Below are 19,505 nucleotides of genomic sequence, written 5' to 3'. Positions count from 1 at the left end.
GTGGAGGCCAATTTGATTGATTGCATTTGTAGAAAACTAAATGCGGTTATACCAAGCAAATTGATAGCAGCACTGTAATTGTATCTTTCGACTGTCATTTGTTGCACGTGCTACAAAAATCATTCCGTGCAATGGAAGATTTACCAACGTTACACCGGTCTGATACAGTTTTGCCTATACATGCATGAGACTGAGACGCCTGTTTATTTTGTTTTAAAGGAGAATTCCGGTGTGATATTGACCTAAAGTGTATTGAAACATGATACCGAGTGTGAACGTATGTCTCATAGCCCATCTCGGCTTGTCCCCTGCACTCCAAAATCTGGCGCTAGTTAGCCGATGCTACCAACAGCTTTTCAATAGTGGTGCTTCGGCATCGGGCTAGCCATGCAAATAAATCACTGTTTTACACCCATTTACGAGGCTCAATGTATCTCCACACTTCATTGGTAGACTTCCGAGGGCCCTGACATTTTAACGAGACATTGAGAACTTTGAAAAAGCACTGGTAGTTTACTTACAAGACGATTTATACAGACAGTATCTTCACGAAGTTTAGCGATTTTGGAGTGCAGGGGACAAACCGAGATGGGCTATGAGACATACGTTCACACTCGGTATCATGTTTCAATACACTTTAGGTCAATATCACACTGGAATTCTCCTTTAAGGCCCCCCACTAAGGTGACATGAACGGACCATAGACCTCTGAAGTTCGCCTGCAAAAAGGAACCAAAGCTGCCATCTTTGCCCATATAAGGAGATCCGGGTATTAATTGAAGCTAACTGACAAGTTGCATTGTAAATCTAGTGTGTAAGAGAAATTAAAATAACCAACACAGTACAAATGCAAAGAAAATCTCAACTATGGGCGCCGCCATGTTTGTCGTGAGGTCGTACTGCCACCTCAGGGTACCCTCAAGAACTCCGAGGTAAAGGGGGCGTGCCTGCGTGAAATGCCTCACAGTAGCCTATACTCGAAGGCAGAGGACAAAACTGTGTCTTCATCCCCGTGAGAGTTTAACAAGTGCGATATTTTAAAATCCCCATGTTACTTTCCCAAGAAAAAAATCTAAAGATAGGCCTACCTGATGTCCTTATTAGGGCAAAGATGGTAGTTTTTTTGTAGGTGAACTTCAGAGGTGTATAGCCTCCTGCGCTGGAAGAGGGGCGCGTCTCTCCAACACAGCGACTACAGCAAGCAAGAACGTAAGTTGATTAACTGTATTATCTCATAGCCTACGGTCACCCCAAATCTAATTCGTGTAGTAGGCTAGGCTTTTCCCTGTAGGCTAGGCTACCGAAAGCACCAATTAAAGTTTAAATCTACGTTGCGTTAGGGGTGTGGAAAACAATCATGTTCAAGATGCAGCGCGATGCGAAAGAAAACGATTGCATCGATGCAGAAATTGTATGTCCACATAGGCCTGTTTTTTTTAACGAGGCTACTGATAGGACAATTTGGTAAGGGTAGCCTGGGTGCCATTCCGACAGGCTAGGGAATTAGAGGAGCGAACTATGCCACAAAAAAGGAAGTGTAATGAAAGTGATCTGATTCCTGCATCCGACCAGTCAGGTTCTCACTCACTACCGCTGTCTCGCACCGCTGTCTCGCTATCCGGCAAAAGATTCTTTGGGCGCCCATTGACTTACATTGAACACATGTAAACAAAACCTCAATTATGTGCTCAAACTAACGCCGCTGACTTATGACAACAACCATTCCACTTTGATACGAAACTAAATTTTTGTACAACATTTATCCAGCAAAAATTACAGAATTTGGATCAAGTAATGTGGAGAAATATCGATATTAAGAAAATTGCCGCTGCGTGACGCCGAGTTAATGGCATTTCCCCCTGTCCATGAGTCACGTATAACAGGTCACGTCGGTGGCCGTTATCCCTCACATGTCAGAGTAATGACATTCAAAAACGTACCTTTATTACAATTGATAAAGGAACGAAATGTCAAAAGAAGTAAGCAATATGTTAGCTGGATGACACTAATATTAGTAAGGAAAAACAAGATTTTTACCGTAATGTCCAGAGAAATTACATATGTTGTGGCGCTATTGCGCGACACGGCCAGCAGATGACATCATTGCACTACAGCAACCAGGAACCAGCAATGAACCTAGACACTCGAGATTTGTCAGCCACAACGCACCATCTGAAAATTTGAATTGTGAAGTAGACCTACTCCATAGTCACGTGTGCCTGTTCATTCATTCCATGTCAATAGAACAAACCAAATTAGAATAGGCTAGTAATGCAATACTACATACAATACATATGCATGGATATACTATATATATCACACACACACACACACACACATATATACAGAGAGAGAGAGCAATACAGAACAGGTTGTCAGTCTGAAATATATATATATATATATATATATATATATATATATATATATATATATATAAATATATATATATACACACAGAGAGAGAGAGAGAGAGAGTGCAATACAGAACAGGTTGTCGGTCTGAACTGAAGTTAGTGCTGCATGTAAACACACACTTGTCACGCTACATTTATATGTGTATGTATGTAATGTGTGTGTGTATACAGAGAGAGAGAGGGCAATACAGAAGAGTTTTTGCTGTATGTAAACACACTTGTCACGCTACATTTATATAAATGCACAAATAGGCTGACACCAGACATAATTTCACTGCATTTCTTACTTCCAGTAACTATATGCATGTGACAATAAACTTCCTTGTATCCTTGTAACAGCTGTGATGCTACAACCTTGTTACTCTTTGATACAGTGGAAGAAACCTATTAAGTGTACCAATTAATTACTTGTAGATATGACATGTATGGCATGTATGTCTTGGAACAGGTCTACTAATTCACTAAATCAACTGTGTTGGTACACACTTATTGCTCTTTGATACAGTGGCATAAGTACTAAGTACTTGGGCAATTCCATGGAAAATTAAGTTTTTTTCTAACATCCATAACGCCAATAAAATGTGAAGGTATGGTATGATGTGAATGGTTACATGAAATTTGAGCATTTGCTATTTTTGGCTGAAGAATGTACATGAGAAAAAATGCACAAAAAATCAATAGTAACATTCACATCATACAAATGCCAAGGCATTTCACTGGCGTTATGGATGTGACAAAAAGTCCATTTTCCGTGGAATTGCCCACTTACAATTACATATTACATTACATGTTGTGTCATTGGTGTCTTGGAACATGTCTGCCATTACCCTGTAGTACATGTATCAACTGTGTTATTTATTACTCTTTTGATACAGTGGAATAAACCCATTCAAATAAAGTGTACCAGTTAAATACTTACATGTACATATTATATACATCCTGTCAATGATGTCATGCATCCTGTAATTGATGTGTTGAAACCTGTCTGCTGTTACACCACACAGTACATGTGAATTAGTAGACCTGTTCCAAGACATCGAAGATGTAAGTACATGTAAGTAATTAACTGGTACACTTAATAGGTTTATTCCACTGTATCGAAGAGTAACAAGGTTGTAGCAGCACAGCTGTTACATGTACACTGAAGACAATGAGGCCTTGACTGGAGCTAAGAAGGATTTGTATGTCATCTTTCATGACCAGATTTACCCCATCCAGCCGGTCTCAGGTCAGCTCTTTGTCTGATGAAAATTTAGGCAAATTGGCAACGTTTTGTAAAAGCACTCAGTATTACAATGTAACAACTATAGCCTATGTACAATGTACATAAATACATAATGCAAGTACAATGATAGTACAGTACCTGATAGTACATGTTGTTACACAGGTTGTACCACTGTACCTAATTAGGTAGGTACACTGTAACAGCGACACATTAATATAAAGTGTTGCCGATGAATTTCCCCAGTAGTGGACAATAACGACTTCTCTTCTAGCACACGTCACATGTAGCCTACTAGAAGTGATCTTTCAGCTAGAAGTGATGGTTCATAAATTAACCCTCCAACTTTGCTGATGCAAAGAAACAGGTGTGCTGAGCTTTGTTTTTGGCTCTTCGAAGTGTTGTAAGTAAGGTGGTGTAAGTAGCCTATAGGCAGGTGGTGAGACAGGTCAAGAAATATGGTGCAGTGAAACACTATACAGTTGATTTTCAGAAGGTGGTTTAGAGTAGTATAAATGAAATATAAATATGTGCACTGTATTACCTAATAAGAGCAGAATAAATATGGCTATGAATAACAATGTCAGTTGATATTATTTTAAATGTTGGTGACACTACATTAATAAGGAGAATACCAATAATAAACAATAATGTGAATGCAATATCAATGGGCAATAAATGCAAATCAACAAATACTATAACATACAAACAATGACTCAGAACAGCCTAAGTGCATGGTGAACAAATATGTCTTTACACCCCTGTTGACAAGTGCATGCAAAAACACAGAAAGCAGACAAGGATTTTTTTTTTATAACACGTGTAATAAGCAATGAACATTTGAAGATGTATTGTTTTGTTCTTCTAACATCAATAGTAGTTGTTCAGAGGTTGTAACATAATGATAAATACATGCTGCCTGTCACATTATGAATATATACCCTGTCTTGTCTTGCACATCAGAAGCAGCAGCACTATGCTATTACATCGTTCACCGTAGGGACTAGGATGAGGGAGACTGAGCTGCCAATCTCTCTTAACAGGTCCTGCATCATATCTAGAAATATCTGTTCTGCTCTGCACAAACATAAGCAGGGTCTAATTTAGCGTGGCAGAGTGCTTATTGACAATAACATGGTTCCCTGCAGTGTTTGGTGGATTCCCATTGATGTTTGTGCATTCTGTTTGACTGTACATTTTATGTGTGGCATCTCATTCCTCAGTTGTCTAACATGTTTTCTGACGGCCACTGATTGCATTAGCAGCTGAAAGACCAACTTGTAACAAGGTCCCTATTGTGGATACACCCATTAACAGTCCTTGCGACCAATGACATCTGGATCAATTACAAACTTTTGATTGATTTTCAACAATGAACAATTAGTTCAGTGTAATATGTTCAGCTCTCTCCCCCATCTTAATAAGTCAACATTATATGATATGACCCCATTTTTACATTATAGCCTACATATGTTATAGCCTAACCCTTATCTATAAGTGACTGATGAGATTCATGTTAGCATATATTCATTGGCGCCACAATATTGGAGCTATTTCACTGTTGCAGACCCAGACGTGCTTGGTAGCCTAGGCTACGTAGTCATAGGCCAACATGAGACTTAAGCCCCCGTGTCGTCATGACTTAGGTTAGCCTATGTTCTTACTGTTGTTATTATCTGTAGGACATATTGTCTGTGGAACACAATTGTAGGCTAGGCCTATATTTGATTTTCAGTAAGCTTATATATCAATGATAAAGCTTCTTTACTTTTTTGGTGTAATTATTTAGTTTATCCATGTAGGCTATTTCTTTAATGTTACATTATTATTTTGTTAATACATGGAATAAATCACCACAAACATACGCGACTGTTGCCTATTGGCTTCTTCTGTAGCTTACCCGGCTTGCGCAGCGTGGCTAACAACGCCCCTAATACAAGTGTAACCGTCGGCTCCTCGAGGCTTATCACTTAAGCGAAGTTACAGCCGCTATTAGGCCCGAGGTGCAGTGAAATGGCGTCATCTGGTGGTCATACAATTCACCCGCTATTAGACCCGAAGTGCTGGAGAAGTGGATATTCAACCACGCCATCCTTCAGGTCGCAGCGACACGTATGTGTACTTTATGTGCTGTGTCATGCTGCCATCTAGTGGTTGTGGAATATTTAACACCCATTATAGTTCTGGGAATAGATGTGCCCTCGAATAAATGTACTTTGTTACAAATTATTTGGGTAATCCATCTGATAAATTGTGTTTTTCTTTTTATACTTCGTACCTTTATAAATTGAAGTGTATCATGAAGGTACCTTTTTCAGTGTCATTACTGTGAAAATGCGACATTAGTCGACCACAAATTTGGGCAATGGGCACATTGTTAGGGGTTGACGCTTTGCATAAGATTTCTCCTAATTACTTGATCCAAATTCTGTGATTTTTGTTGTATAAATGTTGTACAATTATGTAGTTTCGTATCAAAGTGGAATGGTTGTTTTCATAAGTCAGCGTTAGTTTGAGCACATAATTGACGTTTTGTTTAGATGTGTTCAATGTAAGTCAATGGGAGCCGGAAATCCATAAATAGCGGCGTCCAAAGAATCTTTTGCCGGATAGCGGGACAGCGGTGTTTTGTTGTTGAAACGTCAGAAAATCTCCCTTCTCGTGCCTGTTTCGTTTGTGAATTACATCGCGTTCGCCCAAAGCATTGCATGATTATAAAAGTAATGACTGGCCTTTGTAGTATCAGCCCATGTTATTAAGTAGCCTAGATCTAACAGATCGTCATTGTAAGACTGCAGCCAGCAACTGATTGGAACTAGAGTCAACGAGACATGATCAAGTCAAGTCAAGTCAAGTCGGCTTTTATTGTCAATTTCTTTACATGCACTGGTCATACAAAGAATTGAAATGTCGTTTCTTACTTTCCCATGCAGACATAGACATGCTTTAAATACAGACATAGACATACTATAGACATAGCCATAGACAATAAACATTAAATTAAAGTGCAAGACTGAAATATAGAACATGTATGTATCAAAATAGAAATATAGGACATATATATAAAAAAATAGAGGTAGTTGTGTTGTATATTTATATAGTCTTAACAGTTACATGAAGTCAAGTCAAGTCAAGTCGGCTTTTATTGTCAATTTCTTTACATGCACTGGTCATACAAAGAATTGAAATTTCGTTTCTTACTTTCCCATGCAGACATAGACATGCTTTAAATACAGACATAGACATACTATAGACATAGCCATAGACAATAAACATTAAATTAAAGTGCAAGACTGAAATATAGAACATGTATGTATCAAAATAGAAATATAGGACATATATATAAAAAAAAAATAGAGGTAGTTGTGTTGTATATTTATATAGTCTTAACAGTTACATGAAGTTTAAACTTGTGCTTGTGTGACCTGTATATTTACATTGATATGCAGTATGCAGTAATTTCAAGTATATCAGGCTTGATGTGAAGCAGCAACACGTTAGGGCTGCGCCAGTCACAGTGCAGTTCCACAGGGCGGTGTTGGGGGAGGGGGTTAGGGTAGACAGGATCCTAGTTTCCTAGGTTCCTGGCTGGCTGGTGGGTGGGGGGCTGTCAGTGATGGGAGAGTGGGTAGAGTGTTCAGCATCCTGATTGCTTGGTGGATGAAGCTACTTGCCAGTCTGGTGGTGCGGGAGCGGAGGCTCCTGTACCGCTTTCCAGAGGGCAGGAGGCTGAACAGTTTGTGTGCAGGGTGGGTTGTATCCTTGACAATCATTAGTGCTTTGCGGGTGAGGCGGGTGGTGTAAATGTCTTGCAGGGAGGGGAGTGGTGCTCCAATGATCCTCTTAGCTGTGTTAACAGTGCGCTGGAGGGTCTTCCTGTTCTGATCTGTGCAGCTTCCGCCCCACACTGTGATGCTGCTGGAGACGATGCTCTCGATGGTCCCTCTGTAGAATGTGGTCATGACAGGAGGATGACAGGGAAACTAACAGGGACATGCATGCCAGCATCGTTCAACAAGCACATTGAACAAAGGAAAGTAGACTAGGCTTACAACTTCATGCACAAGCCAACCAGATAGTTCAAAATCGAGCATACAAGTTAGAAAACAGGCTATAGGCCTAGCAGTATTTTAGGCTATGCAGGCTACCCATTGTCTTTATGTTAAATGATGTATGGTGAATTTATAATCTGACTTCAAGCAGTGCAAATGTAGAAATAAGTAAATAAAACATCTATGTGAAAATCCATTTATTTTTATTGGCTTTGTAATAATAACATTTGTATGTCAGATCTTCAAATCTGGTAAAGTAATTTAAATATCTTCAAATCTGGTACAGTAATTTCAACATGTAACATTGTACCTGTGCACACGTGTCAGTGAATGGAAAAAGAGAGAGATCTTAATGAGAGGGAACATTGAGTCATTGATATGCAAATTAGCACATGGTGTCATCTATCCTCCATAGAAATGCATGGGGTTAGTTTGTTAGGGACTTGCCTAAAAGGACTTTGATGGAACAGCCTAGCAAGTGTGGAAGTGCGCGTTATCACGGTTCCGGCTACGCACTACATTTGAACCATGAACACACACCCGAAACGCAACTTTCACCGCCAGATGGTGCGTTCCATCACACTTCTTCAGTTCAGTTCAGTTCAGTTCATCACACTTCACTTCAGTTGGGGCAGCCGTGGCCTACTGGTTAGCGCTTCGGACTTGTAACCGGAGGGTTGCCGGTTCGAACCCCGACCAGTAGGCACGGCTGAAGTGCCCTTGAGCAAGGCACCTAACCCTCACTGCTCCCTGAGCGTCGCTGTTGTTGCAGGCAGCTCACTGCGCCGGGATTAGTGTGTGCTTCACCTCACTGTGCTGAGTGTGTTTCACTAATTCACGGATTGGGATAAATGCAGAGATGAAATTTCCCTCACGGGATCAAAAGAGTATATATACTTATACTTGATGATCACAAATAACGCCAAAGTCCTTTTAGGCAAGTCCTTCCACTCGACGGCCATATTGTAATGCTTTTTGGGCACTCATCGGGCATCTATTTCTGCAGAAATGCATGTACGCAAGGCTTCACGAGTCACAACACGAATCTTTTTTTTTTTTGGCTTTCGGTTTCCGGCGCCAACTAGAGTGGCAGCTATCTATCTATCTATCTATCTATCTATCTATCGGCGCAAGATCACAACACATGATTGGCACAGTGTATTCACAACACACCACAGGATTGCAACAATGTATTCTATTCACATGTCGACTTTTTTGCCGTGGAAGGGGCGGGATATGTGTAGACAACTGCCATATTAAATGTTGCACATAAGTGTCTGCTAATACATTAATATAAACAAATGTGACTTCCTGCACAATTACTGACTGCACCTTTAATCTTCCAATGTTGTAGGTATTTCTAACTGTTTGTACCCTACACAACCCGGCTGTTGTGCTACTACGGAAACATGGCGTCTGCCCACAGCTCCAGGCCTCAGCTTTCCCCTGCAGACCCTGTGTCTCTGGGCCAGTTAACCCTCTAGGCGCCACGGTCGAGTTTTGTCGACAAGATGCGGCACTGAATAAAACGGACGATTTTGTCAAATAGGGTGTCATAATTCGTTCAAACTCCACTCCACTAGATGGCAGACATGTCATACGTCATCACCGAGTCAAAAAAATGTCATGCTTCTATACAAAATCTTCCCGCTAGAGCGCATTGAATCAGTGCGAAAAATACCGGAGCTAGTGTGCGTGTGTGCCATTTTTATCAGAGCGGTATTGTCAACGTCAGAGAGTACTTGCATTACATTATCGTATAATGGCATCAGAAAAGTTTACCTGCAATGAAGTGTTGGGTTGTCTATTCGCTGACCCTGATTCTGAAGGAGAATATCTGCCTTTAGAAAATGACGGTGATTCGTTTACTCACCACGCTTCAGATGCGTCCCTGCCTTGCAATGGTGCAGCTGGACAAAGTTTAGACCTACACCAAGCACAAATGAATCCTTTGCCCAATGTAGATGGTCCTTTGCCAAATGTCAGTGCTGGGAACAATGTTTCACGGGGTCGGAGTCTTCATCGGGAAGTTAGCAGGCGTGTTAGTGATGTGGGAAACGAGGCTGAAAGTTATGTGGGGGTCCAGTCTTTATACAGCGCTAGCCAGCTAGCTTCTTTGTCTTCTGACCATGTGCCTCTCCGCAATTGCGGCGACAGTAACGTGGCGGACTATTTGTCTAATGCCACTGGGGATGTTAGACGAGGTCGAAGTGTTAATAAGACAGTTAGGGGGCAACGTGGAGGCAGGGGGAGTCGCGATGAGAATGACAGTAGGCCTAGTTCGAGCTGTGCAACTTCTCTCCACTCGGCGCGCGCGCGAGGCAGGTCAGGCCGTGCTGCTCGCAGCAGGAGCAGAGGCGGTGTGACACGGGGCAGAGGAGCCATGCATAGTTTAGTGCAAGATGATGGGAATGCCGGCTTTGAGTACTTGGCCAATGAGGAGCAGTACCAAAGTTGGATCACGCCCTTTGATCAGCCAATTGGTTATCTGGGGGAAAGAGAACTCTCCAATGCCAATTAAGCCCCTAGATTTTCTATCACTCTTTCTCTCTGATGAGTTCTGGAATTTACTTGTTATTGAGACAAATCGCTATGCCCATCAGTTTTTAGCCTCCCATCAACTCCAGCCACACTCCAGATTTCATCAATGGTCTGACGTAACTGTCAGTGAAATGAAAGCCTTCTTTTCTCTGCATTTGAGTATGGGTCTGGTAGAGAAGTCAGAGTTGGAGGATTATTGGGCTGAATATTGGCCAACAGCAACACCTGGATTTGGGAATGTGATGTCCAGGAATAGATTTGAGATGATTTTGTCTTTCCTTCATTTCACCAATAATGAGGAGTATGTTGACAGGGGTCAGCCAGGCTATGACAGGCTATTCAAAATCCGCCCAATCATTAATTTGGTCATCCCCCGGTTTTCAGCAGTGTATGGCCCATCTAAGCAGCTGTCACTGGATGAAATGACCATTGCATTCAAAGGGAAATCCACACTCAAAATGTATAACCCAAACAAACCAGACAAATATGGTTACAAAGTATTTGTTGTGAGTGAAGCAAAGTCAGGCTATGTGCTACAGTGGTCCATGTACACCGGACAAAATAGGCCTAATGCAAATGCTGATTTCGGTGCCACACACCTTGTTGTCCCTGAGCTGATGGCCCCGTACACAGGGAAAGGGCATGAGGTGTATATGGACAGCTATTACACCTCGCCAGCCATAGCAGATGAGCTGGCAAGTAATGATTTGGGTTTGTGTGGGACTGTCAGCAGTAACAGGAAGGGGATGCCAAAGGGCCTCACCCGTGAACAGTTACCATTGAGCAAGGGAGATGACCCAGTCTTCATGAGGAAGGGGAAGTTGCTAGCTTGTGCGTGGCATGATACAAAGCGCTTCACAATGCTCTCTTCACTGCATTCCAACACATGTGTCAGAAAGCGCATCAGGTCCAAACACACTGATAGTGGCTATAGGGAGATAAATAGGCCTGTTTGTGTTGATGACTACAATTCTTTCATGGGGGGTGTCGACACAGCAGACCAGAGAATGAAGACCTACCTCTTTCCCCATAGATCAAGGAAATGGTACAATAGGATTTTCAATGCCATTCTCAGTGTAAGCATGGTGAATGCCCACATCATTTACTGCTGCTGCACTGCTGCTCCTCACAAGCCCCTGAAAGTCTTCGTGCAGGATGTCATCACTGCTTTACTGGAAGGCTTCTCCAGGAAAGAGAGCAACAAAGGCCGAAAGTCATCCTCACTGGGAGACATGCCACAGAGACTCACTGAGCGCCACTTTATCTGCCAGTCTGAGGGTAACCCAGATTGTGTCGTTTGTTCTGATCGGACCCGCCCTAAAGGCCGCCGTCAGACAAAATACATGTGTAGGCAGTGTGGGGTGGGTCTTTGTGTTGTGCCTTGCAATGAGAGGTACCACACCCTGAAACACTACAAGAAATGTCACCTGGATGGATAGGGAGTCATTATCTCTACAGCAAAAGGCCTGCTACATAAATTCTTTTCTTTGTCTGCCATTTATTAGTAATGATTTAGACTGTTGATTTACTATCTATTTCCCTGACCATTTAGTAGTGTACACTACAGTATGTGTTCTTTTTTGTGAGTTCATGTCCTTGTGATGTATGTGTTTTTTTCAGCTAAAAAAAAACAACCAAACAAAAACAACAAAAAGAAAAAAAAATACTAACATTGTCTCTCGTCTTGTCTCGTCATCTCACTCCTGATCTGTGCCTTGCCGTGGTGAGTGAGCTTTTGAACTAAACAGGTCTTGTCTACTTGTGTTTGTGTGTCATATGAATAATATATATGTGCCCCATGCATGGCTTCAGAGTGCCTACTGTATGTACTAAATGGAAAATCTCTACAGCAAAAGGCCAACCTACTGCTACATTCATTCGGTTTGTTACTGCCATTTATTAGTAATGATTTACACAGTTTGTTTACTACTTACTATTTACCTGAGCATTCAGTATTGTGCAATATAGCACACAGAAGGTAAGGGACATTTTGGGGGGAAAGAAGTGCTGAATTTTATCATTCAAACATGTGACTTTTCATGAAAATTCTATAATCCAAGATGGCCGCCACGTCATATGATGTCATAATATGCAAATTAGATGGGGAAATTTAATCCCTACATAAACTTTGGGTCATCCTTAATATTTCTCTAATTTACAGAAAGTCTCTATCTCTTATCACTTTTAAGATATAGCCTTTTGAAATTTAAGATGTCAAAATCGAACGTTTTGAAAAAAAAAACCTCTGGCGCCTAAAGGGTTAAAGAAGGTATCGGTGGTGCTGGTGGACTGCTGTAGAACACAAGGTCCACAAGAGAAGGACAAGGAGATCAACAATGATGCAGAGCAGCCTGAGACCCATAAAGGTAGGCATGTGATTTTAGAGTGAAGCTCCAACTTCATCTCAATGCAGAGATGAAATTTCCCTCACGGGATCAAAAGAGTATATATACTTATACTTACACTTGATGATCACAAATAACGCCAAAGTCCTTTTAGGCAAGTCCTTCCACTCGACGGCCATATTGTAATGCTTTTTGGGTACTCATCGGGCATCTATTTCTGCAGAAATGCATGTACGCAAGGCTTCACGAGTCACAACACCAATCTTTTTTTTTATGGTTTTCGGATGCCGGTGTCAACTAGAGTGGCATCTATCTATCTATCTATCTATCGGCGCAAGATCACAACACATGATTGGGACAGTGTATTCACAACACCACAGGATTACCACAATGTATTCACATGTCTACTTTTTTGCCGTGGAAGGGGCGGGATATGTGTAGACAACTGCCATGTTAAATGTTGCACATAAGTGTCTGCTAATACATTAATATAAACAAATGTGACTTCCTGCACAATTACTGACTGCACCTTTAATATTCCAATGTACACAACCCGGCTGTTGTGCCTACTACGGAAACATGGCGTCTGGCCCCAGCTTCAGTCCTCAGCTTTCCCCTGCATACCCTGTGTCTCTGGCCCAGTTAAAGAAGGTATCGGTGGTGCTGGTGGACTGCTGTAGAACACAAGGTCCACAAGAGAAGGACAAAGAGATTAACAATGATGCAGAGCAGCCTGACCCATAAAGGTAGGCATGTGATTTTAGAGTGAAGCTCCAACTCACTTGTGTTTAATTAAATTGTTTGTGATGTAAATGTTACAGTCTGGTTTAAAAACAACCATGGGCCTGTTTTGGATGGATGGATGAGTGTACACCTTTTTTGGGGACCACAATGACATTAGTTTTTTTTCAAGATTAGTTTTGATGGGCAATTTCAGTATGTCAAAGTACAGACCCTGCAGACAAATCAAAGTATTTCTAATTTTGAAAGTGCAAAAAGGATATATGTGTGTGCAGTCAGTGCAATACCTCTACGCCGCCATCTTACTGGGACTCCTCACAAGATGGAGGCGACCGGAAAAATTATAAGCACTGTGTCTCAAATGGCGTACTTCTGCACTCAATGTCAATTAAATTGTTTGTGGAAGGAACAGTCTGATTGCCTGTTTTTGGATGATACTGAGTGTACACCTTTGTTGGGGACCATAATGACATTAATAAGATTAGTTTTGAGTAAAACCAGAATGTGTATAAATTTACAAGAAAATTGCATATATCCTTGGGGCCATTTCGGTACGTAAAAGTACTGACCCTGCAGACAAATCAATGTATTTTTAATTTTGAAAGTGTAAAGAAATGGTATGTGTGTAGCCTGGAAATCTAGACGCACCCTAGCAGCAACAAATTAAATTTGCTGCCAGGGCTAGTCTAGCAACTCTCCGTTGGCTTGTGAGCTTGAAAAATTAAACTTCTATTCAAGAAGTTCTATTCTATTCAAATCAAATCGTGTATAGAGTCGTTAGGCGGGCTTAACATAATGATTGATGGCAGAGTTGCAACGGTTTGGCTTGAATTCCCTGCTACTTGAAAACAAATAAGGTAATGTTGCTGTTGGCGAATAGTGTGACACGAGTTAAGCTTTTATTAAGTTGGCAAAAGTTTGATCTAGCCAACTAGCTCCGCTGGTGGGAAACATGGGACTCATAGCGCTGTCCTATTGCGTGCAGATAGCCTGGCTAGCGCCACCACTTCTCAATGAGACGTGGTCTGGGAACCAAACGTTCATTTTCTCGTATTTGAAAAAAAATGCCCAGATCCGTTTATTGGGTGCCACGGATGTCTATCAAATGCGTCTGTGCATAGCTCATCATCGTCTTGCTTTCCCCCCTGTTCTGTGATTGGTTCCCTATCTCAGGCGAAAATTTGCTCCATGGTCTCCAGGCTGCCTTAGCAGTGTGAATCAAATCGCGCGCAAGGCAGCATGGGAACACCCAGGCTAGCGTGCAGAGGGAATTTGAAAGACAACCGATTATACCGCCCCTCGGACTGAGCACTGCGAACGGTGAGTGCCCAGACCCTACATTTTTAATGTGGGTATGGCTCGTCAGGCTAGTATGTGTGTGCAGTCAGGGCTAGTGTTGCACGGTGCACCGATACTACAAAAGTATCGCAATACCCTGAAATTAAAAATGTCACGATGCCTAATTTTATTAGTATCGATACTTTTGAGAATGACCGTGTTCTTTTGAAGTAACATGCGTGTGCACAAGGCATGCTTCTAGCGCCTCCTCCCCTAACCTGTGGCTGTGCATCTTTTCTCCTCACACACACGTAAGCGCAGCTGTCGTGCTATAAACAGCGAGAGATGGCTGCTAGTTCAAGTGATGCTATGGTAACACATAATAATAGGCTAATATCAAGTTGATTTGCTCACTTGCATCTCTCAAGTTTGTGTTGCTAACCTATCTAAGCTGTGGGATTTTGGTAATTTAGGCCTACTATTTGGGTTCAATGTAATTTAGAAATAGGCTAAGCAACCATGGCAAACTTTTACATCTGAAGAGAGATCCTTGCTGACTATCCCGCTATCTCAGGTCACGTTTGACAATAGTGCTCGCTAAAATCATTAATGAACATTGCAAGACACTTATCTCTTCTATGATCCCAGAAAGATTTTCTTCGACTTGTACATTTTGAACATTTATTTTATCTAATGACATACAAAACATAATTAATTGCATCCACATATCCTTATGCGCTATGTGCAACTTTTATTCACTAGACTAAAACTGTGAGACAAGGCCAATTACTCTCACGTATCTCTTAAAGTGACAGGCACTCAATTACACCTACACACCACATTAAATCACCAATGTGCACTCAATTAGACCTACACACCACATTAAAGATATGCCTAAGTGTAATAGATTAAAAATAGTTATAGTTTTAGAATAGTTTTCAAATTGCTAAATATATTTACTAGTAATTATGCAGAATATATGAAATATGACATAAGCCATCATTTTCCATGTGTGTTTGTGTTGAGAGAGTCAAGCAGAATCTGGGATGGCCACTGGTGTGAATGATCACACTACAGTATATTCAATATTATTGATGATGATGTCAAGGTGGTGGGGCCCCCAAATCAAATACATTTTTTAAAAAGTATCGAAGAAGTATCGAAATCGCAATTCTTGACTTGGTATCGAAACATTCATTTTGGTATCGTGACAACACTAGTCAGGGCAATACCTCTACGCTGTTATCTTACTGGGACTCCTCACAAGATGGAGGCGACTGGAGAAGTGATAAGCACTGTGTCTCAAACGGCATACTTCTGCACTTACAATACCTAATTTGAGTGTGTTAGGGCGTTCACACTGAAAATTCAAACAACACAAAGGGCACCGAAGTCCCCGGATGGTGCACTCATAATGGTCAAAAAGCGTGTGGAACGCTGGACTCTTTTTGCCCACAATGGATGCCATATTGGCTACACAGCGGGAGGAAAGGTAGCATTTTTAAACTCGTGGTAATCGCGGTTGGGAAAGTTAAAGCAGTATTTCCTATATCATCATATTTCCTATATCCTGAATTCATATCCTGAATTTCCCCTTGGGGATCAATAAAGTCTCTATCTATCTATCTAGTAACAGAGGAAACTCTTACAGAGTTAAAAGCAAGTTATAACATAAACTGTTGCAATCGTCATTTCTGTTAAGTGCATAGAGTTGGTGTTCGTTATGAGACGACACTATTCTGTTAAAATGTACGCACTCTGCCAGCACTTCAGCGTAACTATAAAAAGATAAACACAAATCAGTAATACGGTCAAAATCAGGTCCACACTGTGTATGACTACCTAAAGAGATCACTTGAATGCACAAACATTAACTGTGTGTGTGTGTGTTTGTGTGTGTTTATTCATACAGGAGAGAGGCCTAACCAGTGCACTCAGTGTGGGAAGAGTTTCAGATGCAAGGCCTATCTCACCATACATCTGCGTGTCCACACAGGAGAGAGACCATACCATTGTACTCAGTGTGGCATGAGCTTCAGTGTACAGGACACTTTAAAAAAAGCATATGTTAATTCACACAGGAGAAAGGCCGTACCACTGCTCTGAATGTGGCAAGAGTTTTAGACAAAAAGGGAATTTCCAAGCACACCAACGCATGCATACAGGAGAAAGGCCATATCTCTGTACCCAGTGTGGCAAGAGCTTTAAACGTAAGCATCATCTCACAGCACACAGGGTCTTGCACACCGGAGAGAAACTTTACCACTGCAGTCAGTGTGGTAAGAGTTTCAGGCAAAAGTTTTGTCTCACCATTCACCAGCGTATTCACACTGGAGAGAAGCCGTATCCCTGCAGCCATTGCAGCAAAAGTTTTTTTCACCTTTCAGATTTGGTAAGACATGAGCGCAGTCACACTGGAGAAAAGTCATTTCACTGCACTGAATGTGGCAAGAGTTTTGCCGTAAAGGGAAATCTCAAAATACATCCGCATTCACAGGGGGGAAAAGTACCACTGCACACATTGTGGCAGGAGCTATTCCTCAAAGGCTCATTTTAAGGACCACTTGCGTGTTCACGGAAGACAGGAGCCATATAACTGCACTATGTGTGGTAAAAGTTATAGATTCAAACAGAGTATGGTAAAACATATGCGACAACATACAGGAGAGGGAATGCACTACTGCTCCCAATATGGCAAAAGTTTCACTGAAATGTTTCTCTTCAGAGAACACCAATACATACACACAGGAGAAAAACCATACAGCTGTACTAAATGTGGGAAGGGTTTTGTGTCAGAGAGAAATCTTCAAAGACACATGTTAACACACTGTAAACTATACCACTGTACTCAGTGTGACAAGAAATTCAGTCTAGAGGATCATTTAAAAATGCACCAGCAAATTCATTCAAGAGGGAAGCAATACAAATGCTCCATTTGTGATAAAAGTTTTTTTACAATGTCTCATCTCAAAGCTCATCAACATATTCACTCTGGAGAGAGGCCCTACCACTGCTCTCAGTGTGACAAGAGTTTCACTGATCTGGGAAATCTTAAAGTACATCAGCGTGTTCACATGGGAGAAAAGCCATTTCACTGCACTCCGTGTGGAAAGAGTTTCTCTCAGCAGGGAAATTTAAAAAGACATCAGCATACCCATAAAAAATAAAAGCTCAACACCTGATTAGAACCTGATTTTTGTCATGATGTGGCCCCACATTTTGCCATATATTTTGAGAGTAATACAGTATACAGCAATCATTCAAATTTCTTGTATGTATGATGTATGCCAACATCTGCGATATTGTAGCCTGGCGTAGCCATACTCAATTATATTTAGAATGTGAGTATGATACTATATGATTTGGTGGGGCTTGTGTAAGGCCAGGATCTTTGGACCAGCCAAATTTGGTCCATCCCCCCATTCTCAAACAAAGAACCTTCTGCACCACCCAGGGGTAACAATACAGTCAAATTTATCCAAAAAGAGAAACTAGTTTGATTTTCACTTCTGAAATCTGTGTAAATGTATGCTGTGAATATTACTCATTCATGTTTGGTCTTTAATTATCACTTGTAATGTGGGCAGCAGTCTGATCATGGTGGTTTCATGATCATCTAATGTTTGTGCATAGTTGAAAACTAAGAGCTACACTGTAGTCTGTATGTGAATCTCATACCTATTCTTTGCACCAATGACCAATGGTCTGTAGGCAAGTTGGGAGGGTCGTGCATATTCAGATGGTCTTTGCCTTGGGATAAAGCAGGGCTGCTCTTTAAGATAAGGTCTCTTAATTATTCTGGTCTACCGCTGGCTAGAGGTCTCTCTCCTCTCTCTCTCTCTCTCTCTCTCTCTCTCTCTCTCTCTCTCTCTCTCTCTCTCTCTCTCACACACTCTCTCTCAATCACTGTCCTTACTTTTGGGTTTGATCTTTTTTTTTTTTTTTATGTGTGATGACTTATTTTATCTGGTGTATTTGACATTCTAACTTGTTAACTTGCTAAGTTTGTTTGTTTTTTGGTTAAGCTTACTTTGTTCTTTTGTTACTTTGTAACAGTATATTTACCCAAGTTTTACTTTACATTAAATTTAAGTGATATTGGTCACATCTACCTTTATAGTTTACTGGTAAATAAATGGTTGATTTCACCCACCATTTATATATTTCTTCTTGTATGCCACCATTCCACTACTCTTACACATTTACCACTGCATTACCTGTATGTCAATGTTTAATAAACGTTTAAACCTTTGATGGCCACCACAATTCTTATCCTGAGGAGCGCCTGTGGTGTCCCTGACACGTGTTTCAACCGATACAACTGAGGCAGGGGGGACAAAAATGCCTCTGCACTCAGCTTCTCTAGCGACAGGCTTTTTATTTTTGAACAAAATTATCCAAAGTGCGCTCAGGTGATGTGATCGACTAGATACCTTTGCTCATCTGATCATCATCGTGATCAAGCTACTGATGAGGGTTGGTGCTGTTTTGAACAAACTGTTAATAAATGTTAATGGTTAATAAATTCTATTTGGGAAGTGTTTTGCTTACCACCCTTAGCTAATCCACTGTTTGTGATTTGGAGCTATAGCATATATATATATATATATATATATATATATATATATATATATATATATATATATATATATATATATATATATATAAAATCTCTTGATCTTAATGCCTTAATTAAAAAAAAATAGGAGAAATTCAACATTTAAGGACCCCAATTTTCTTGTGATTGAATAATGTATCGTAAATAAATAAATGTTCTTCATTAAAATACAGGGTGCATACTGCAGTTTGCTTACCAGGCTGATAGGGGTGTCGATGACGCAAAAATATTCATCTTAAACACCATCCATAAGCACCTGGAAGTACCCAACACCACAGCCAGACTTCTGTTTGC

General features: G+C 40.9%; 1 protein-coding gene across 1 annotated transcript; it reads left to right on the top strand.

The window, feature by feature from the left end:
* The first annotated feature begins 959 nt into the window (after positions 1 to 959).
* On the top strand, positions 960 to 19,013 carry LOC125311081 (gastrula zinc finger protein XlCGF7.1-like). The gene is given in 4 exon segments (XM_048268890.1): positions 960 to 1,209; positions 13,171 to 13,320; positions 16,506 to 16,648; positions 16,650 to 19,013. Coding segments are annotated over 3 exon segments (672 nt in total). The 5' UTR covers positions 960 to 1,209; positions 13,171 to 13,292; the 3' UTR covers positions 17,151 to 19,013.
* Positions 19,014 to 19,505: the final 492 nt, after the last annotated feature.

Source organism: Alosa alosa, chromosome 17 (genome assembly GCF_017589495.1).
Source record: "Alosa alosa isolate M-15738 ecotype Scorff River chromosome 17, AALO_Geno_1.1, whole genome shotgun sequence".
NCBI lineage: Eukaryota > Metazoa > Chordata > Actinopteri > Clupeiformes > Clupeidae > Alosa > Alosa alosa.
This window is presented reverse-complemented; position numbering and strand designations above follow the sequence as displayed.